At 42.0% G+C, this 22,729-nt stretch overlaps 1 protein-coding gene across 1 annotated transcript; it reads left to right on the top strand.

Annotated features, from left to right (window-relative positions):
* Positions 1 to 13,517: 13,517 nt before the first annotated feature.
* On the top strand, positions 13,518 to 21,559 carry DPPA4 (developmental pluripotency associated 4). The gene is made up of 7 exons (XM_049857889.1): positions 13,518 to 13,592; positions 14,082 to 14,247; positions 15,406 to 15,575; positions 15,712 to 15,762; positions 16,488 to 16,794; positions 18,317 to 18,512; positions 21,529 to 21,559. The coding sequence occupies exons 1-7, from the start codon at positions 13,518 to 13,520 to the stop codon at positions 21,557 to 21,559; spliced, it is 996 nt and encodes a 331-aa protein (XP_049713846.1).
* Positions 21,560 to 22,729: the final 1,170 nt, after the last annotated feature.

Raw genomic sequence — 22,729 nt, 5'->3', positions numbered from 1 at the left:
CAAACCTCCTCAGAACTTGAGAAAAGCCCAAGATACTTCCATCTTTTGAGACTCCAGGTATAGTTAAAAAATGAAGAAATGACAACATGAGTTGTTATGGATTGAACTGTGCTGCCCTAAAAATACATGTTCAAATCCTAATGCCCAGGAGGTGTCTGACATATGATTGCGACTTTATTTAGAAATATGGTCATTGCAGATATAATTATCTAAAATGAGGCCATTGGAGTGGAACCTAATCTTTTTCATGACTGGTGTGCTTATAAGAAGAGATGAGAGACAGACACACGCAAATGGAAGAAGGCCAAGTGAAGACCAAGGCAAAGAGTGGAGTCATAAACTGCCACAAGCCAAAGAATGCCTGGGGCTACTCAAAGTGAGAAAAGACAGCATCATAATTCAAAGGAACCAATTTTTTTTCAGGCTTCCTTATTCATCGTCCAGTTTTTACATGCATATTCCTCACCAACACCATAATTCAAAGGCACCAATTCTTCTTCTTCGGTCTACCTTATTCATTGTCCAGCTTTGAGGTGGTTAAAAAAACACCATGTGAGCTGTTTAAAAAAACACCACAGCTTGGGTCAGGCACACCTTAGTCTCTGCTTTGTAGCACTTTAAAAAGGTCTTTTGCAGCAGATTTGCCCAATGCAATTCACTTTGATTTCTTGACTGGTACTTCCATGGGTGTTGATTGTGGATCCAAGTAAAATGAAGTCCTTGACAACTATAATATTTTCTCCATTTATCATGATGTTGCTTATTGGGCCATTTGTGAGGATTTTTGTTTTGTTTATGTTGAGGTGTAATCCAGACTGAAGGATATAGTCTTTGACCATCATCAGTAAGTGCTTTGAGCCCTTTTCACTTTCAGCAAACAAGGTTGTGTCATCTGTATATCACAGGTTATTAATGAGACTTCCTCCAAACCTGATGCTGTGTCCCTCTTATATAATCCACCTTCTCAGATTATTTGCTCAGCATACAGATTGAATAAGTATGGTGAAACCCTGATGCACACCTTTCCTGATTTTAAACCACGCAGTATCCCCTTGTTCTACTCAAATGACTGCCTCCTGGTCATTTGACACATTGAACACTAATGACCGAAGACCAGAAGGAATTGTGGGATGACATCAAAGACATCACTCATGAAGAAAGTAAAAGGTCTTTAAAAAGAGAATAAAGAAAGAAAAGACCAAAATGGATGTCAGAAGAGACTCTGAAACTTGCTTTTGAACAGAGTGGCCAAAATGAATGGAAGAAATGATGAAGTAAAAGAGTTGAATGGAAGATTTCAAAGGCAGCTTGAGAAGACAAAGTAAAGTATTATAATGACATGTCCAAAGAACTGGAGTTAGAAAAGCAAAAGGGAAGAACACACTTAGCATTTCTCAAGCTCAAAGAACTGAAGAAAAAAGTTCAAACCTCGAATGGCAATATTGAAGAATTCTTGGACAAAATAGAATGACACAGGGAGCATCAGAAAAAGATGGAAGGAATACACATAGCCACTGTACCAAAAAGAACTGGTCAACCTTCAGTCATTTCAGGAGGTAGCAAATGATCCAGAACGAGTGGTATTGAAGGAAGAAATCCAGGCTGCACTGAAGACATTGGGGAAAAACAAGGCTCTAGAAATTGATGGAATACCAATGGAGATGTTTCAACAAATGGATGCAGCGCTGGAAGTGCTCACTCACCTATACCAAAAAATTTGGAAGACAGTTACCTGGCCAACAGACTGGAAGAGATCCATATTTATGTCTGTTCCAAGGAAAGGTGATCCAACAGAATGCAGAGATTACGGAACAATATCACAAGCAGGTAAAACTTTGCTGAAGATCATTCAAAAGTGGTTGCAGCAGTACATTGACGGGGAACTGCCAGAAATTCCAGCCAGATTCAGAAGAGGACGTGGAAAAACGGATACCATTGCTCATTTCAGATGAATCTTGGATGAAGGCAGAGAATACAAGAAAGATGTTTACCTGCGTTTTATTGACTATGCTAAGGCATTCAACTGTGTGGATCACAGCAAATTGTGTATAACTTTGTGAAGAGTGGGAATTCCAGAACACTTAGTTGTGCTCATGAGAAACCTGTACATAGACCCAGAGGCAGTCATTTGAGTAGAACAAGGGGATACTGCATGGTTTAAAATCAGGAAAGGTGTGCGTCAGGGTTTCACCATACTTATTCAATATGTATGTTGAGCAAATAATCTGAGAAGGTGGATTATATAAGAGGAACACAGCATCAGGATTGGAGGAAGTCTCATTAATAACCTGTGATATGCAGATGACACAACCTTGCTTGCTGAACGTGAAAAGGACTGGAAGCACTTACTGGTGATGGTCAAAGACTATATCCTTCAGTATGGATTACACCTCAAACAACAATCCTCACAACTGGACTAATGAGCAACACCATGATAAACGCAGAAAAGACTGAAGTTGTCAAGGATTTCATTTTACTTGGATCCACAATCAACACTCATGGAAGCAGCAGCCAAGAAATCAGAAGTGCATTGCATTGGGCAAATCTGCTGCAAAGGACCTCTTCCAAGTGTTAAACGGCAGAGATGTCACCTTGAGGACTAAGGTGTGCCTGACCCAAGCCATGGTGTTTTTTAATTACCTCAGATGCATGGGAAAGCTGAACAACGAATAAGGTAAATGGAAGAAGAATTGGTGCCTTTGAATTATGGTGTTGGTGAAAAATATTTAATATAGCATGGACTGCCAAAGGAATGAACAAATCTGTCTTGGAAGAAGTATAGCCAGGATGCTCCTTAGAAGCAAGGATGATGAGCCTTTGTCTCACATACTTTGGACATGTTGTCATGAGGGACCATCCCTGGAGAACAACATCATGTTTGGTAAAGTAGAGTGTCAGCAAAAAAGAGATGGATTGACACAGTGGCTGCCACAATTGGCTCGGGTGTGACAACGATTACACAGGACCAGGCAGGGTTTCATTCTGTTGTACATAGGGTTGCTACAAGTTGGAACTGACTAGACGGCACTAACAACAACAACATACTCAAGGTTGTATTGTGGCTCTCGTGGACCTGTTTTGATTTTCTTCGGCTTCTATTTAAACTTGCATATGAGCAAAGATGATCTGTTCAGAAATCGGCCCCGGCCTTGTTTTGACTGATGACACTGAGTTTTTCCATCATCTCTTTTCATAGATGTAGTCAATTTGATGTCTGTGTCTTCCGTCTATTGAGGTCTCCATTTATGTTGTTGAAAAAGGGTATTTGCAATGAAGAAGTTGTTGGTTTTGCAAAATTCTATCATGTCATCTCTGGTATCATTTCTATCACCAAGGCTGTATCTTCCAACCACTGATCATTCTACTTTGTTTCCAACCTTCCCATTCCAATCACTGGTAATTATCAATTCATCTTGATTGCATATGTGATCAATTTTAGACTGCAGAAGTTGGTAAAAATCTTCAATTTCTTCATCTTTGGCCTTAATATTGGTAGGTAAATTTGGCTAATAGTCATATTAACTTATCTTTCTTGTAGGCATATGGATATTATCTTATCACTGACAGTGTTGTACTTCAGAACAGATCTTGAGAAATGTTGTTCTTTTCGATGATGAATGCGACAGCATTCCTCTCCAATTTGTCGTTCCTGGCGTAGTACACCATATGATTATCTGATTCAAAATGGCCAGTACCAGTCCACTTCAACTCACTAATGCCTGGGATATCAATCTTTGTGCATTACATTTCATTTTTGACAATTTCCAATTTTCCCAGATTCATACTTGGTGCATTCCTTGTTCCTATTATTAATGAATGTGTGCAGCTGTTTCTTCTCATTTTGAGTTGTGCCACATCAGCAAATGATAATCTCAAAAGCTTTACTCTATACACGTCATTAAGGTTGACTCTACTTCGAGGAGGCAGCTCTTCTCCAGTCATATTTTGAGTGCCTTCCAACCTGAGTGGCTCATTTTCAGGGACTATATCAGAAAATGTTCCACTGCTATTTATAAAGTTTTCACTGGCCAGTTTTTTCAGAAGTAGACTTCCAAGCCCTCCTTTTTAGTCTGTCTTAGTCTGGAAGCTCAGCTGAAACATGTCTACCATGGGCGATCCTGCTGGTATTTGAAATACCAGTGACATAGCTTCCAGCATCACAGCAACACGCAAGCTATCACAATGCAACAAACTGACAGATGCGTGGTGGCTGTATAATCTTATGTGGACATAATTTTAAATGTCTAAATGTGAGGCTATTTGAGAATGTGAAAATTGTGTCTCCTGGTTTCCTTTGTGGTAGGCTGTGGTTTTATTTATCATGAACATTTTATTCACTTTGGGAGAAAAGTATTATCTTACCTTCTTGTTACATTTATTTTTCAGTGGGTGATTAACCCTCCAAAAAATGCTTTTCTTTCCATATCTACTTAGAGATTTAGAGGCTAACTGTTTAGCTTCTCTTATATCAGGAGTCAAAAACCAGTTGCCTTCGAGTCACTTCTGACTTATGATGACCCCATGTATGCAGAGTAGAACTGCTCCACAGGGGTTTCAAGGCTGTGACCTTGCGGAAGCAGATCACTAGCCCTTTCTTTTGAGGTGGCTCTGGGTGGTTTTGAACTGGCAGTCTTTCAGTTAGTGGTCCAGGCTTAACTATCTGAGACACCGAGGCTCTCCCCTGTGCCTATTGACAAGTTGTTGTATCAACATTTTAAAGCCACCAAAAAAATACAAGATTACAAATTCACGAGAGAATGTAAAGAGGATCAGTATCCACGTATTCCTGGGGATTTCTAGACCTGCCATCTATATATAGAACATTCATAGTATTGCAATTCAGAGCTCAGAGTGATATAATTTCCATTTATACCAGTGAGATATACTCTAACTCCTGTACTTCAAGAGAGTGAGCAGGCCATTCCTGTTTTACTCCTCAACTGTCAGCACCTTGATTGACCTGACTCTGAGGGTACAGAAAACATTTCACCTCCATCTTCTTCTCTGACTGTATGTTTCCATCACAACTTTAGGACAGCTCAGAAAGATTCCCTTCCATCCCTATCTTTGTATTTCTCTTTAATGATAGCAAATATTCAAAATCAGAAAGGCAGGTGGTCCATCGATGTCTTTGCGACTCAAGGTTGATGTTAGAAGGGTAGAAATAAAGAGAGAAAAAGCCTGTGCCCAAGATCAATGCATGTTGAATTCTAGAGCTACTTTAACTTGGTATCATATTTGACGATGGATACACTCCGGAATAAGGAAATTGCACAGTTGTAATGTTGAACCATAACACAGCATCAGCTACACTTTACTTTCCTTTGAGATACCCAGATGAAAGTCAGGCTTATGTGAATGCAAAGTGTTATTACCTATCTTCTCTTTGAAGCTCCATTTATTTAGTAACCATTCTCATTTAAGTAACTCTTACCCTTCTATGCATGGTTATGCTTCTAGCTTTGGAAGAAAGTAATTCTTACCATAAAAACCACTGCTATTTCAAAGACGGATACATTTTAAAGCCACAAGAAAGTGAATTATATTTAACAAGAGTTAAATACAATTTTGCTTCTGAGCAAAAATGCATACACATGGCAGAATTAAATTAGCTTGCTTTTATGAACTATCACTCCAAAATTCCTTGGGAGAGTTATCCATGTAAATAGGTCTCATTTACTCATGTTTCCTGTTCCCTGGAGAACTGGGATGCTAAAGTTGAAAGGACTCCTGAGACCACCATCCACATCACACCCATGTTCCCTGGAGATGGCACACCACAGATGAAGGTAGCTGTTGCTGTGGGGTCATTTCCCATTTACGGCTGCCCAATGCGTGTCAGAACAGAGGTGTGCTCCATAGGCTTCTCAATGGCAGGATTTTCGATGGCCGAATTTTTGGAAGTAGATCTCCAGTCCTTTCTTGCACAGTGCCTCTGGGTGAACTTGAACCTCTAACATTTACTTAGCAGCTGAGCATGTTAACCACTTGAACCAAATGTTTAACGTGGTCAGATGAAGATAAGAACACCAGTAAGGAGGCTCTTACAGTGGTGCAGGAGCCCTGATGGTGCAACAGTTAATTGTTCGGCTATTATCCAAAAGGTTGTTGGTTCAAACCTACCCAGTGCCTCTGCGGGAGAAAAACCTAGTGATCTGTTCCTATAAAGATTACATTCTAGAAAACTTTATAGAGCAGTTCTACTCTGTCACATGGAGTCACTATGAGTCAAAATCGACTCCAGGACACCTAACAACAACACAATAGTACAGGTGAGAAGAAATTAGATCCTGAACCTAGACAATAGCTGTGAGGACAGAGATAAGGAATCAGCACTGAAAGATGTTTGGGAGGTAGACTAAATAGGATTTGTGGGTCACGAAGAGGAGGAAGTAAGGATTATGATGCTGGGAACTGAAGGAATGGCCTTAATCACTATATCTTCTCTAAAGTCTTTGCATTCTCCATTCTCTACTTCCGAGATCATTGTATCCAGGTGAGTCCTTAATGATCACAAAGTCTAGTTATACAGAGCCAAGCATGTTCAGCTGTTTTCAATTGAAACTGATTTATTAGGGCCTGAGGTATCAGAGCTGTCTCTCTATCCCAGCAATGTAGCAGCAAATGACTTGAGAAATCATTACTAATCAATCTGCAGGCACTATCCATTTTCTTGGTGAAGAACATGCTTTGGGAAACTTATCAATGTCTTCTATGGCAGTGATAAATCTCCTATAAGACTGATAGATATAATTTATCTTGGCTTCAAAAATCATTTGAATCTGTCCTAAATAACATATTTGAAAGAAACTAGGGACGCAAGTGTCATGGTAGTTGTGCAGTCTGTGGTCTCCACAAGGGTGCTCCAGAAAAATGGCATGAGTCAGGGTTTAAATTCTACTGAGCCATTTGCCAAGCCCTGTAGCCTTGCTCAGAGCTGCATCAACTTGGAGAATGGAGCAAACTTTTTTCCAGCTGGCATACTAAGTGGATACCTTTGCATAATTTGTCATCCCCAAAGTGGTATCTTTTCAAATTTATGCAGAATGCCATATATGCCAGTGATGACCCAAGGACACACAATTACTTTGACATTTAGCTCACGGCAGGTCAGAAGATGGAAACCTACCTAATAACCAAGGAATGATTTTCCCTAGCTGAATTAATGGAGAAGTAGGGGGATAGCTAGGAGGAGAAAATAAAATGAAGAGTATATTAGATGAATGTTCTCAAGAAATGTTATTGGTTTAAATAACCATACCAGTATTTATGCATTAGCATCAGAGCAGATCTGTGCAACTTGAAACTTAAACAATTTTGGAGGACCCTTTTTTAAAAAAGCAATATAAAATTATGAATGAAAAATCTGGAGGGCTCCTATAGAACCTTGGAATGGGTCAGTGGAAGTAAGGTACCTGCAACTTAAGCTTTATTAGCTTTGTGGTACATCTTCATGATCAGCATGCATGCTCCCTCAAAGTAGATGCCTAAGGAAACTAAATATTTAAACCAAGGACACTATGTTTGCACATATTTTGGGAGCCTCTGAGACTCTAAGGTACTTTAGGACAGGAATCACTTCACCCCCAGGATCAGCTGTGGATCAGACCATGGTGCCCCCAGGATCAGCTGCAGACCAGACCATGGTGCCCCCAGGATCAGCTCTGGACCAGACCATGGTGACGCGTACAGTTTCCTTTGGCTGGTTTCTGCCTTTTTTCCTAGCCTGTCTTAGTCTGGAAGATCCACTGAAATATATTCAGTGTCATAGCAAAATGCAGGCTTCCAGTGACAGACAACTGGTGGCTTGGCATGAGGTGCACTGGCAAGGAATTAAACCTGAGACTCCCTCATGAAAGGTGAGAATTCTACCAGTGAACCGCCAGTGCTACCTAACACGTGATCCGTTAAAACCAGTTGTCATTGAGTTGATTCCAGTTCTTGGTGACCCGTGTGCTTCAGCAAAGAACTGTACTCCATAAGGTTTTCCTGGCTGTGACCTTTTGGAAGCAGATTGTCACACACCTCTAGGTGAGTTCAAACCACCAACCTTTCTGTTAATAGCTGAGTGGTTAATCATTTCTACCACCCAGGGACTCCTCTAACACCTAACCGGCCCTTGATAAATGTTTATGAAAGGAAGAAAAGAAGGAAGGAAGGAGAGAGGGAGGGAGGAAGAAAGGAAGGAAAGAAAAGGAAAAAAAGGAGAGAGGAAGGAACTGAGAGAGGGAGGAACTAAGAGAGGAAGGGAGATACTTTGTAAACAAAGAAAGAGGTTTATTTCATGGTATCAGTTTTTCTTCTATCTACTCACAACATTTTCCTTTTTTAACTGAAGTTATTATTAACTAACCTGTTGGCCTACCTTAATCTCTATATTTTGTTCTAAATATTGTACCTGTTTTCTAAAATAAAAAAAAAAAAAAAGTTTAAAAGAGCAATGATTTACCACTGTAGAACATGCTTAAAATGTAGTGTTCTCATGGTAATTATAATTTAGGAGTATAAATGCCTAGTATTCTTGTTAAAATACAAGTCTCTTGGATATGGAGAAATAGGCATTGTCATATACTTTTGGTAAAAATATAAATCAGTAAAATCATTCTGAATATTAATTTAACTATGTATACATAAATTTTAAATAAGTATATCTTTTGGTTTAGCAATTGCCCTTTTAGGAACACATTACTCTCAGAGATTCAGGCAAGTGCTCCAACAGCCTCCAGTAGTCACACCTCTGGTAGTCATACCTCCATAGTCACACCTCCATAGTCACATTTCTGGTAGTCACACCTCCTGTAGTCACACATTCTGTAGCCACACACCCCCATAGTCACATTTCTGGTGTTCACACCTCCAGTAGTCAAACCTCCCATAATCACACTTCTGGTGGTCACACCTCCCGAAGTCATATCTCCAGTAGTCACACCTCTGGTATTCACATCTCCCATAGTCACACCTCCCGTAGTCACACCTCCAGCAGTCATACCTTCTACCAGACTTCTTCATTCCATCAAATATGAAATGGAGGTTATGTGTGATGCAATCATGTTTGTCTTCTGTAATACAAGTTAATGACATTGGGAGACCCAGTGCACCCAGGTAAACTAAAGGCCTCATCTGCTCAGCTCATTTTCTTCAATTAAAACTTCCTCTGGAAGAGAAAATCACACAAAAAATGTATGCAAAAATAAAGAAAAATGAAAACCCAGTGAGAAGCATCATTCCAAACCGTAGTCCTCTCCAACATTCTGATAATAGGAACACCTAACAATAGGAACATCTAACAAGTGCCGTGCCAGACACTGCTTATTCAGGACATATGAGAGCCCATTTTACCACCCCCTCAACTCTCCAAGATAAGGACAATTATTTTTATTACCATCACTTTGTAGCTGAGGAAAGGAGAAGCCTAAAGATGTTAGGGAACTTGCCCAAGGTCACATAGTCACCTAGTAAAGAGCAGTTGTTGTTAGGTCCTCTTAACCATACTCTACACTGCTTTCCAGTCACCAGCCTCTCAGGCCTAAGACTATCACAGTAGCCTCTTTACTCAAGTTCCCATGTCCACTCTGAAACATTTCTGCTTCTTTCTTACTGCAAGTGAGCGATATTTAAAAAATGCTCCTTAGAGTCAGCCCATCTTAACTTCTGCCTGAGTTTTGTCCATAGATTCCATTGTTCTTAGCCTAAAGATAAAGAGGTCTACCTATGGAGCCCTGGTGGTTCAGTGGGTAACTGTTCAGTTGCTAACCAAAAGGTCAGCAATTCTAGTTCACTGGCTACTCCTTGGAAACCCTATGGGGCAGTTCTACTCTGTCCTGTAGGGTCACTATGAATCGGAACTGACTTGACAGCAGGGTTTTTTTTTTTTTTTTTGGTAATGATTAATGAGGAGCCCAACCAAAATGTCAGCAGTTTGAATCCATCAGCCACTCCTTGGAAACCCTATGGGGCACTTCTACTCCGTCCTATAGGGTTGCGATGAGTCAGAATTAACTCATCGGCAACGGATTTGGTTTTTCTGGCAATGATTAATGAACTGGAGTCCTGGAATTGAAGTGGTTAAGAGCTGGGCTGCTAACTGAAAGGTTGGCTGTTTGAACCCACCAGCCGCTCTGTGGCAGAAAAATGTGGCAGTCTGCTTCCATGAAGACTGTTGTTGCTGGGTGTCCTCAAGTCAGTTCCGACTCATAGTGACCCTGTGCACAGCAGAATAAAACACTGTTCAGTACTGCACCACCCTCACAATTGTTGCTATGCTTGAGTCCATTGTCAAACTGTGTCAATCCATCTCCTTGAGGGTCTTCCTGTTTTTTGCTGACCCTCTACCTTACTCTACCTTACCAAGCATGATGTCCCTCTCCAGGCACTGATCCCTCCTGACAGCATGTCCAAAGTATGTGAGACATAGTCTCGCCATCCTTGCTTTTAAGGAGCATTTTCTGGTCGAAATCAGTAAAGATTATAGCTTTGGAACCCCTGCGGGGCAGTTAGTTCTGCTCTGTCCTATAGGGTTGCTATGAGTCGGAAAGACTCCATGGCAGTGAGGGTTATGGGATTAACAAACAAAAAAACTTAATTCAGAACTCAGCCATGTCATCTCTAATTAAACTGATTTTAAAAAAAGATGTTTCGGTCATGCACTTCATATCTAAATCTCAGCTTGCAAGTTTTTCACTGGTTGTTTTCTAAAGGCTTGGGCAAATAATTAGTGGGTCAAAGCCCCAACACATTTCCTACATGATCTTAAGTCTAAATATCTGGTTTCCTCTTTCCTGGCTTTGGGGCTTGCCCAGTTCACAAACCTACACTACCTTCTCCACTGCTGGGTCCCAATTACTTTATATTTCCATGCATTTCTATTCTTTGAGCAGATTATCACCTCTGTTCTGAGTAAGGATCTTGTCTCTTATTCAGCATTTTAGGGCAAGCAATAAGAGGTAGAAGAAAAAAAAAAAAAAAGAATGCTCTTTGTCACCTGACAAAGGAGAGATTGAATTCCACAATAATGGGTTCTTGACATAGGAAACTTCTTCACTTTAAGTCTCTGATGCCTGACAGTGATCCAGAAAAGAAGGAATTTTCAAATTACTTTTAATAAGAGACTATTGCACTTGTTTGGGAGTCAGTAAAATATGGGCACAAAAGGTAGAATCAGTCAGGCCTGGACTTGCTTTCTGGTTCTGCCACTTTCTGTGCTATGGGGCAAGTCACCAATGAAGTTTTGTACAATCTGAGTGGGTGTTTTTTTGGTAACATGGGGAACAGAAAAATGACTGTAAGCTTTTAAACCTGGAATTCAGTATACTACAAATGCTCAACAGACATTAAAACTATCTATCATTATTGGTTGTTTGAAAATGGGAAAGTGCTAGTTATTTGTCAATGCAAAATTGGTGTTTTAGCTAGTTGAGCAGCTTGTTTAAGAATTGGAATCCACATGGTACAGGAAAGTGGTTCAGCTTTCTTCCCTCTGGCCCCCTGAATTCTATTGTTTCCACAAATTCCATCACTAAATCTGCTCACACATACTGTTCCAGAAGTATCCAGCAACCTTTCCCCCCTTGGAGTTTTTCTGAAGGAATTTAAACTTCCCAATTTCTTCTGAACCTTACCTTGGATAATTAAGTTAAAGAGTGCACAGAGAAGGGCAGGAACTGTGTTGATAATGCAACCATACAATAGGTCACCTCATGAATAGGAAAGTACACAACTTTAGCATCCCTTAAAGAAGGGGAGGGAACAGAAAGGGAAGAAAAAGAAGAGTGCCTTTGGGTGGTAGGAAGTGGGAGGAGACTTTTAAAAGAGCAATCTTGGGCCAGTGGCCATTTCAGAAGTAGGATTTTCATTTTATCGACCTCAACCTTCTGACTATGGAGAATGCAAAGAGCAAGGAGGTAAATGTAATCATAATGGGTTTGTTTCTGTCTTTGTGCTTTTTGTGTTTTTCTCCCTGAGCACCGTGATCCTGCTTTGGAGAAGAAAAGACTTTGCTTTAGAATTTCTTCTTTATTACTGGTTAAATATAAGTAAACACTCCAGAGGTGGTTACAGCTGGGTATGTTGGAGTGGAAGGTGCCCTGGTGGTGCACTGGTTAAAGCGCTTGGCTGCTAACCAAAAGGTCAGTAGTTTGAGCCCACCAGCTGCTCCACAGGAGAAAGATACGGCATCCATAAAGATCACAGCCTTGGGAACACTATGGGGCAGATCTATTCTGTCCTGTAGGGTCACTAGGAGTCATCATTGACTCAACAGCAATGGTTTTGATTTTTAGTATGCTGGAGTGAGGAGATAAATGAGAAACGGGGGTTTCTGTTTTAATCTGAAGAGAAGCTTTATCCTGTCAGAAGAATAGAGCCTCAGGGCTGGAGGGAAACTGTAAAAGGAGAAAAAAGGAGAGGAAGATTTGAGCTGAGATTTGGGAAAGACCATGATCTCTTTAACTCCCATATAGGCAGGCGCTAAACTGGAGGTGCTGGGTCTGAACTTCAGGCCCTTCCTAATGCCCTTAGGGCCCAGGACGGTCAGGAGGCAGGCTCACACTGAAGGAGCACTGCAGACAGAAGCTTTGTGCCTTGTTCCAGAGGAGCTGAACTAACACACTAGGAAACTGAGAGGGCTCAGGGCCTCTTTTCTATAACAGAGCCATTTTGCCCCCTCAATTTTAAGACTTTTGTGAAGCTTGAATGTGAATACTTGGAGCAAGAGATATGCTAATATAAAATGCAAATACACAGGTGAAACTGCTATACAGATGTAAAAATGCCATACAAATGCTAATTTGTCCTGTGCTCCTTCCTACCTGGGGGGTGAAGGAAGGAACTTGGAGCAAACTGACCTGGGATTTAATTTTTATCTAACAAGCCTTTCTGTGGCCTTAGTTATGTAACCCTTGAGCCCAGCTTCTGCCTCAGAAAAGTAGTAAACTGGTTTTAGACTGCTGAGGATTAACGAAAGAAAACAAAGGAACATGTTAAACTCAGCATCTGATAAATAACAGCGGCTCAAATTGTTTCTCTGCATCAGACAATTTTATCCTGCCTCTTCATTTCTTTAGATTCAGTTTGCCAATTTATTCAGTGGCTACTTAATAAGGGGGAAAAATTCTACCCCTGTGGAGCTTACAATCAAATGGAGAAGTGGGCATTGATAAAATCACACGAGCAAATGTGAAATTGCAACTGACAAGTAGTGGGAATGGGCAATATTTAGTAGACTTGACTTAGTCTGTAAGGACTGAAAAAACCAAACCCCTTGCCTCCGAGTCTTTCCAACTCATAGCGACCCTACAGGACAGAGTAGAACTGCCCCAGAGGGTTTCCAAGGCTGTAAATCTTAACAAAAGCAGACTGCCACATCTTTCTCCCACAGAGCAGTTGGTGGGTAAGAACCGTGGACCGCTCAGCAGCTGAGCGCTTAACCACTGCACCACCAGTGCTCCAAGGACTAGAAAGTGTTCCCAAATAAAACACAACTTGAAATAAGACTTAAGAATGTAAAGAGGTGGGGGAGGATGTCCCTCCAGGCTAAAGTAACAATGTTTGAGAAGGAATTGTGTGGCTTGTTGGGGGTGGGCAATGAGGCCAGGGTGAGATGAAACTGGATTGGGAGACAGGAGGCTGGTAGGTTATGTTGGACATGGCTGTCTCCATCTCTTTATGCTAACAGTAGCAAAGTTTAGATAGCATCCCACTGGCCAAGAGTATGGGGAAAATCATTCATTTGGAAGGGGTCAAGAAAGAAGGAATAGGGAAATCTTGCAAGTGAAAGATGAGGGATATAGTGGGTGATAAGGGCTCACCGGAAGGCAGAATCTGCTTCCTCCTATTTTGTCCTTTTGCATTTCTATTTCCTGTCTCTTCACACACTTTCAAAGTGGCCTTGTATTTACCTGTCACCGCTTCACTGTCTTCGCATGAAACTGGGCATTAAAGTGATACCCAGAGGAGGATTGCGCTGCTGGAGAATTTCAGCTACCGTCTTTGGTGCCTCAGACGTTAGCTGTGCCGAGGCAGGCGGTCTGCGTGGTGGCTGGGACACCACGGAGGACTGACTGGCTGGGATCTTTCCCCAGCAGAACTCTGCAGAGAAGCCGGGGGAGGAGTATCTGACTCTCGGGTTTGGACCCGTGTCAGCAAAAACTGAAGAACAGCAGCAGGCTGCTAATGAACCAAGCACATCAGCTCCACCGAAAACCTCAGCGAAGGTGACCAAACGCAAAAAAACTATTAAAGAAGAAAAAGGTAAGAGGTCCCTAAGTCCAAGTCCCACTTCCTGAGGTCTAAGAAGCCCAGGTAAAGTAGGAAAGAAATTTCCACCCTGTGCTGTCTTTTCAAATCCTATACTTCCTTTCGAAGCCTAGTTTAAATCTTATCTCCCCGAAGCCTCCTTTTTGTCACCTCTGCTAAAAATAACATCTTCCTCTCCAAAGTCTCACAATATCTTTGACTCTGATAATCATTTCGCGTTCACTTGCTGCTTGGGATTAAACCCACTGCTGATCAAGTCAGTTCCAACTCATAGTGACCCTTGCAGTTAAAGGTCCCAACACAAAGTGTGCTACAATGATTTGGGGACACACAGTTGGAAGTCTGAAACCGCATCCCTGCAAAAGTGAGGGCACTTCCTGTTCTCAAAAGTGAGGGCAATACCCACCTGGTGGAATTGGGAGTGGAGGCGAGGTGGGGTGGCGGTTATGATTGCCGTGAGATAATTGAGCAAAGCACCTACTCTACGCCTGAGAAGTAATGTGCACTCAGTAAACCCTAGTGACCGTTAGTGCCACATTTTTCATCTGTCCTAGATGCTTAGAACACGGAGGCAGGCTCAGTATTTCCTGAGCAACGACCGTCTTAGGGTGAGGCGTAGCAGCGTCACTGTGGACAGCGGATGAACTGAAGCAACTAGGGAGGCCCGCAAGGGTGCAGTGCTGAAGCTACTGGGCTGGGCTGGGAGAATCCTGGGTAGTGGTGGTTGTGTATGTAGCATTGTCAGGTGGTTGATTTTGTTTTGTAGGATAAGGACAAGACACGGAGGAGTGTTATGCTTGAGTCAATCTTCCATTCCACCATTCCCCTGGGACTGAAGTAACTACTCCGCTGGGCAGTTTCTAGAACAACCACCTAGATTCTGTGGGTTGAGGAACTCACAAAGGAGTGAGCGTATGTGAGTGGCAGGGCATTTCAGGAAGTGAAAACTCTGGGATTTAGCAGAATTGAGTCACAGGTTTGAGGATTTTTTCCCCCATGGAGGCTATGTGGTCTTTGGTGAGCAATGTAACAATACAGTGAGGATCATGGTGACATCTCCCTCGGTGAATTATGAGAACGAAAAGTATTCTTTGAAATCTACAAGGGTGCATAAAAGTTAATTATTACTAACTGTATCCCATTCTTTCTCAGCTTCCGGTTCACAAGAGAATGCAAAAAGCAACGACAACCAAAAACCCCAAAAACCTCGGAAGAAGATTCCAATTCCCCCATTACCTTCTAAGCTGCCGCCAGTTAACCTGCTTCACCGAGACATCGTGCGGGCCTGGTGCCATCAGCTAAAGCTGAGCACCAAAGGCCAGGTGAGGCCCGGGTGGGCGAAACGCTGCTGTGGGCAAGCGTGGGAGCCGTGCTGCGAAACGCTTCTCTCTACATCGTTTCGAGCCAGACTGAGGCCTGACAAACCTTCCTTATTAACTCATTTTTCTCTTGTCTTAGAAATTAGAGGCATATAAGCGACTCTGTGAATATGCTTACCCGAATCAAAACGTGAGTAGCTTGCAGGAAACTTGGCAGAATGGATGGCTTGGTCCTTACCCTGACTTAGCCCGTTTTGGCATTGAAAAGTGAGCAGAGAAACTGACTTTTAGCAGCCCAAATTCCTGGACCTTTCCCAAGCCCCTCCTTCCCCCTCCCCACCTTCCATTAACTCTGCGCAGAGAGTAATAAAAATGAGGCCAGACTTCCGATGGCACTTTAATAACCTATTTAATGTAATATACAGTGTATGTCTATATACTAGCATACAAGGAGCCCTGGTGGCACAGGAGTTAACTGCAGGCTGCTCACTGAAACACTGGAGATTGAAACCTACCCAGTGGCTCCATTGGAGAATGACCTGTGATCTGCTCCCATAAAGACTGCAGCCTAAAAAACCCTATGGGGCAGTTCTGCTCTGTCACAGGATGTTGCCATGAGTTGAAATTGACTTGACAGCACCCAATAATATAGCATATTTATATATTACATATACGTATATTATATTAAAAAAAAAAAAAAAACACTGCTGTTGAGTCAATTCTGACTCATAGTGACCCTATAGGACAGAGCAGAACTGCCCCATAGAGTTTCCAAGGAGCACCTTGTGGATTTGAACTGCCGACCTTTTGGTTAGCAGCCATAGCACCTAACCACTACGCTACCAGGGTTTCCATATATTAGTATATATTTAATATAATTTAATAATTGTATATTAAATAATACTCTGTCTGCAGACTATTCCTGCCACAGCAAAGGAAGCCAAGATCCAGGCTCCGTTAAAAAGAAAATCAAAGGTGGACAAGGGGAAAACACCTCTGGAGGGTCCTGAGAAAAAGAGGATGTGTTCCGAGGAGACCAATCCTCCTGAAGTGGCTTCTCCCCCTGAGGAGGGGGCACCTGCCCTTGAATCTGCTCTCCCGGAGGGAGTTAATAGCGTTGTGGTGACGACTTCGGCCCAGGAGTCTGCGCTGGCCTCCTGGACAAGAATTGCAGGCAGGGCTGGGAGGGTGGAGGCACTGGAGTCTCCACCAGAGGGTTATGGTAAGCCCAATGCTAAGATCTGGTTCTGGTCCAGCTGGAGAAATGAGCTTGTTTTTTTCTAAATTTTTTATGAAATTGTGATTTAGGTGAAAGTTTACAGAGCAAATTTGTTTTTCATTCAAAAATTTCGGAACAAATTGATTCATGGCATTGGCTGCAATCCGCATTGTGTCAGCACTCCCTTTCCCTTTCCACCCCGAGTTCACCATGTCCATTCATCCAGTTTTCCTGTCCCCTTTCACTTTCTCAGTTTTTGTTCCTGGGCAGGTGTTGGCCATTTAATCTTGCATACCTGATTGATCTGAGAAGCACTTTCCTCACCTGTGTTGTTGTTTGTATCGTAGGCCTGCCTAATCTTTGGCTGAAAGGTGAACTTTGGAGTGGCTTCCATTCTGAGTTAGAAGGGTGTCCAGGGGCCATAGTCTCAAGGGTTCCTCCAGTCTGTCAGACCAGTCAGTCTGGTCAGAAATGAGTTCAATAGACATTTGCCTGTCAGTCATTGTTGTTGGTTGCCATTGAGCCAGCCAACTCACGGAGACATTTTGTATAACAGGGGAAGACGTTGGCGAGACCTGCACCTTCTCCATGATCTGTGATATGTTAGAATCCGTTGTGGCACTGTTGTGTCGACCTACTTCATTGAGGATTTCCCTCGTTTTTGTTGTTTCTCTACTTTTTCAAATATAATGACCTAGTCTTTCCCGATGATGTGTCCAAAGTCAGGGAATCAAAGTCTCACCGTCCTTTTAAGATTGATTTATCTCTTTTGGCATCCCATGGTATGTTCAATATTCTTTGCCAGCACCACAGTTTGAAACCCTATGAATCGCAACAAAATGGGTCTGGGGTAGGGCCAGGGGATTTGCATTTCTAGAATTTTCAAGTAATGCTGGTCTGGGGACCACGCTTTTAAGAAGCACTGAAGTAAATTATTGATGTCACCAGAAGGGGCTAGGGATCTGTACAGCCTCATTACTTGCACCTTCTTTAAAGACTTAAAATGAAAGTCAGGCTCTAAAATCAACAGATAGGATCTGACCCCTGAATGCTAGGTGAGTGATATTAACAGGTTTCTTAAGTTAGTCCTCCATTTCCCCACTATAGAATGGCTTAATTTGTAATAATATTTATTGCATATGTTGTTACAAGAATTGTAGGAGATAAAATTAAGAACATGACTGCTTAGAACAATGCAATGCCTATTGGAGTTGAGACCACCGGCCCTGTTTCCTGACAATCTCAGCTCACTCTAGGTTAGCCTTCCTACCATTTGCCCACTTGTAGCCACACAACTTCCAACTAGATGTTTTTTTTTTTTTCTTTCTTTTTAAGTTTTGACAGGGACTGTTTTGCATATTTATAAAGGGAATAGAGTAGAGATTAGGTTAGGATTTCAGGGTTCATGTCTTAGAAGTGGCACTTCAGAAAAATTGTAGAATTTAAAGGTGACTGGCTATGAGGCAGTCTCAAACAGTAGTATTTGGTCCCCTCTGCTACTACTTACCTCTCTTTCTTTCCCCAGGTGTCAGGTGGTGTGTGGTACATGGGAGAAGTCTCCCTGCAAACACAAATGGTTGGGTTCAGCTGCAGTTTCATGCTGGACAAGTCTGGGTCCCTGAAAAGCCAGGGAGAGTGAGTGCCCTCTTCCTGTTACCTGCCTGCAACTTTCCACCTCCGCACCTGGAGGACAATATGTTGTGCCCCAAATGTGTTCAGAGGTAATTACCTGGTACTTTTCTGCATGCCAAAAGTGGGCATCTGACTCTTTCAGTTGGAGGACAAAGGGGATATACATTCATCTTAATTAGCCTTATATTTCAAGCACGGGTTGTCAGGAAAGAGACTCAAGAAAATCATTACACAAGTTTATCCCTAGGAAAAAAAATTTGTGTGCTGGGGGCTTAAGGATTCTACCTGGACACACGTAATTCTGGAGAAACAAACATTGTGTACTTACTCTATCCCTAGTATATGCACTCCACAGAAATAATGACTCTGGCAAAAAAAAAAAAGAATCCCCATAAGCAACCAGCAGTCTAATGGAGGTGACTGGCGTGTAAACAGCTGCAATACCAGCTGATGACTGGTGTTAAAATAGAATAAGCGGGAGAGCTTGACAGGTTACAAAGAAAGAAAGTACTTAACTCTGATTCTTTGTATGAGGGTGGTCTTGGAAATCTCAAAGGAAAGGTTTCTTAAACCCAGGGAAGAATTGACTAAATGGAAAGGAATCAGGTCGTTTTTCAGGACAGGGAACAGCACCAGGGCTGTGAAAACACTAGGGACCAAAGGAGCTCAGTGAGGCGGAACACAGTGGGGTACGCAGGAAAATAAGCCGTGGTTTTCTCATTAGTCAAATGGGCATAAACACAGCTATCTGGAGCGATAGTGCAAACGTAATGAGTTAATTTATGTAAAGTTCTTAGCACTGTGTCTGGCACATAGCAAGCATTCAAGGAAAATTTGTGGGATTAGTTTGAAATACAAAATGTATGCAAAAAACGTAAATTTATTCACATTAAGCATTATGGGATTTAACTGGGATTGTTAGTTTGGAGGCAAATTGCAGTAAATTTTGACAATGTTGGAAGTTTAGACTTCAAGCAGTAGCTAACGGTAATCTTTGAAATGTTATTAGTTAGGGTGATGTGATCAACAAAGAATCTTTGTATCCATCAATTAACCAACTCTAGAAACACAACCATGAGCAGAACAGAAGGCTACAAAAGGCTTTTCCCTGTGTGTCCAGCTCCAAGCCTAAATGAAAACCACGTAATAAATAGGTTGACTGGAGAACAGCTCTGGGCGGAGGGGTCTGGTAACCTCGCTGTTCTCTGTATAAACTATGCTAAGCTTCATTAATTGTTTACTATTTTTAAATAAGAACAGACAGTATTTTAAAATGTGCCCAAAATTAACAATCTGGAGAGTGGGGGAGGGGGTGCCGTTTTGAAGGAGCAGCTGCCCTGGACTGAAGGAGCAGCCCTGGACCACACCGTTTATCCTGGTGACCAGTTCAGGAACTTTGCACATGCTTCATAACTTTTCCAGCCTCAGTTTCCACATCTATAATATAAGGAGCATATTAGACCAGGAAGTATGTAAAGTCATATAGCTTTAAGATTAAGACAACACCAAGAATTTTATAAGTCTATAAAGGAATTTGTAGTTTATTCCAAAGGCCACTGTCTTTAGTTTTATAGAAAACCCACTGAGAAAACTTCTGTGTATTTTTTTTTTTTTTTAAGAAATGCATATATGCGCATATGCAAAGTTCTGCAAGGAGTCTGAAATCAGGCCATCCATTATTCCTGTGTTAAGAGGCCCAGGCTATAGGTGATGGGCCATTGAAGGATTTTAAGCAAGGAAATGGGCTGGGGTAGAACTGCAGAGAAAAGTTGGAGGGCATAAGATTAACTGGAAAGCTCTTCTAGGGAAACGTTCTGTATAGGTTTAAAGCACTTAGTACCTTCTGTAGTGCTAGAAGAGAAATCTGGCTTTTGATTATCATTTAGCATTTATGTGAATAATACTCCTTAAGAACAGCAGGCTTCGGTCTGAGGACAGAACCTTAAGGAGCAGCAACATTACAGAAGCCAGTAGGCAAAGGAGACAAAAAGAACAGTTAAGGAGAGAAACCTGGAATGTGAACTCAATTGGGAGAATCTATATGGAAAAATTGTCTTAAGTAGTATCAAAGCTGAAGAAGGTATGAATAACACACTTGCTTGGGTGATAGATTCAAAGCAGTAAAAAACCAAAACCCAACCCGCTGCCTTCGAGTCAATTGTGGCTCATAGTGACCCTATAGGACAGAGTAGAACTGCCCCATAACACAGTGGCTGGTGGGCTCCAACTGCCAACATTTGGCTAGCAGCTGAGTGCTTTAGCCACTATGCCACAGGGCTCCTTCAAAGCAGTGAGTGATACAGAAAATTTGATGTTAAATTAGTAAGGAGAAGTGAGAGACTAGTTGGGTGTATTTTCTAAAAGCTTAAATGGAAAGTTTAGGTGGAAAGTACTTTTCATTTGTTTTTGTATGACAAATGGTAGCCCAAGTATGCTTTTAGGTGTAGCTTGTGAGAGCAGCTTATGGAGAGAGGGAGGATGGAAAGAAGATAATTTTCTGGAGAGGGGTCTGTGGTGCAGCCCAGGCTTACCCTCACCTCCTCACCCTTCTTCAGCTGCCCTGGGAAGACATTGGGCTTCCTCCCAAGCTGTCCACTAGCCTGCTGGGGGCCTGGTCTAGGGAAGCCTGGGGAGAATAGAGGCCTCAGGTGGGTGGCCCTCAGGCTGGTGGAGGGAGTGGCAATCCTTGGGCCCCGGCAGTTACCATCTTCCACAGGAGGAAGTGGGGGGGGGGCTTGACTTTTCACCCTCTAAGGCTGTCCTCCTTCCTTTGCAGCTCTCTAGGTAGTCTCCATGCCAAGTTGAGTAGAACTGAGGTGACTTTGAATATTAGCCCTTTAATAACACAGTCAGAATGTCTGCTTTGTAGCCTGCACTGGGTAGGAACATGTTACAGAAACATGATAACCTACTAATCTTCAGTCCTTGACCACAAGCTTCCCTCCACCATTTTCAGGCTTTAGGGCAATTTCATTGGTACTTCAGTAATTATTCTATTGGCTATTTTCAAGGATGCAAGTTGATATTTCTTTTTTCTGTTGTTGTTTGATATTTCTTCTTGACTCCTACCTTTTTTTAAAGTCAATCATTTCATTTGCTTTATAGGAACAAGGTGTTAATGAAAAGCCTTCAATGAGATTAGAATACCTGGGAAAGGGGCTCTTCCATGATTGTGATTAATGATTGAAAGGTTACCACAATGGACACCATGGCACCACCTACACCTGAGTTTCTGTCCACTCCCTCCCGTGTGCCTGGTGATAGTGTGCACGGGCTGGTGGGCTGCAGGTGTTACCTTTGCAGCCTGAACCCTCACCCCTCAAACTTTGCTTGCTGTTTACTGGGTTGGTGATACAGAAGACACTGGTGTTTAAAATTGGAAAAACTTGGCACAAACTACCATTCATTCCAGCTAATAAAATGAAAAAACAGTCCACACTTCCAACTGAGCTGAGCATTGCGAAGGAACTGAATGAAGAGAGAAGATCACTGAAGCTTCTGTCTGGGCCGACTGTCCTAGAATACTGACCGCCTTTAGGAGCTGCCTCTTTTTCATTCTAACTGTTGAATATTTAAGCCAAAGGAAAAGCGGTTATTCTCTCCCCCACAAAACAACGTATCATCCTTAATATAGAAAACATTTTTCTGAGACTTCCGTGATTTGGCTTCAGGATCCGGAGTGCCCTTCCACGGTGTGGTTTTCGCTTGTAGCTGCTGTGTACACTTCTGCATTTGAAAAGTTTATGTTTACTTTCCAATTATAAGCACAGTGCACTGAACTGAAATTGTGTATGTAAAATAACTCATCCACTGTATTTAGGGGGCCATATTATATGTGAATTGTTAAATTAGATAATGTTCTTAATTCAATAGGATTAAACCCAAAAAAGCATGGATTTTTGTTTTTGCATTATTCATTTTTTATGTACTTTGTAAATTTGTAGCCCTGAGAGTCTTAGAAAAGATGCTTTTTCACTTTTCCTGTATTTTTATGATAGTTTTCCACATTGTCTTTTCATCATGAGGGGATTTTTTTCCTCCAAGTTGGATATAAAAAGTAATGAAAGTAGTGTTGGAGCTGGAGAGTTTGTACCCATGGAGTTACAGACTGGTTGGGACAAGAATCCTAATAAATGTTAAAGCTAGTGAGAAAAGCTTGCAGAGGAAGCGGTTATTTCCAGTTCGGAGTATCTTCCACAAACGGTTCTCTGGCAGGCGAAGAAAGAAAAAGGTGTGGCAGCCCAGCAGGGGTTGTCGTCAGGTGCCTTTGGCTCAGTTTGACTCGTGGAGACCCTATGTACAACAG

The sequence above is a fragment of the Elephas maximus genome, chromosome 18 (genome assembly GCF_024166365.1).
Source record: "Elephas maximus indicus isolate mEleMax1 chromosome 18, mEleMax1 primary haplotype, whole genome shotgun sequence".
Lineage (NCBI taxonomy): Eukaryota > Metazoa > Chordata > Mammalia > Proboscidea > Elephantidae > Elephas > Elephas maximus.
This window is presented reverse-complemented; position numbering and strand designations above follow the sequence as displayed.

Bases quoted from the DNA above. Each gene is read 5' to 3' on its own strand.
- DPPA4 (XM_049857889.1), top strand. From the start codon at position 13,518: ATGTCCCTCCAGGCTAAAGTAACAATGTTTGAGAAGGAATTGTGTGGC. The intron at 13,593-14,081 runs GTGAGATGAAAC...TTTCCCCAGCAG, and splicing joins GGGTGGGCAATGAGGCCAGG to AACTCTGCAGAGAAGCCGGG. The intron at 14,248-15,405 runs GTAAGAGGTCCC...ATTCTTTCTCAG, and splicing joins AACTATTAAAGAAGAAAAAG to CTTCCGGTTCACAAGAGAAT.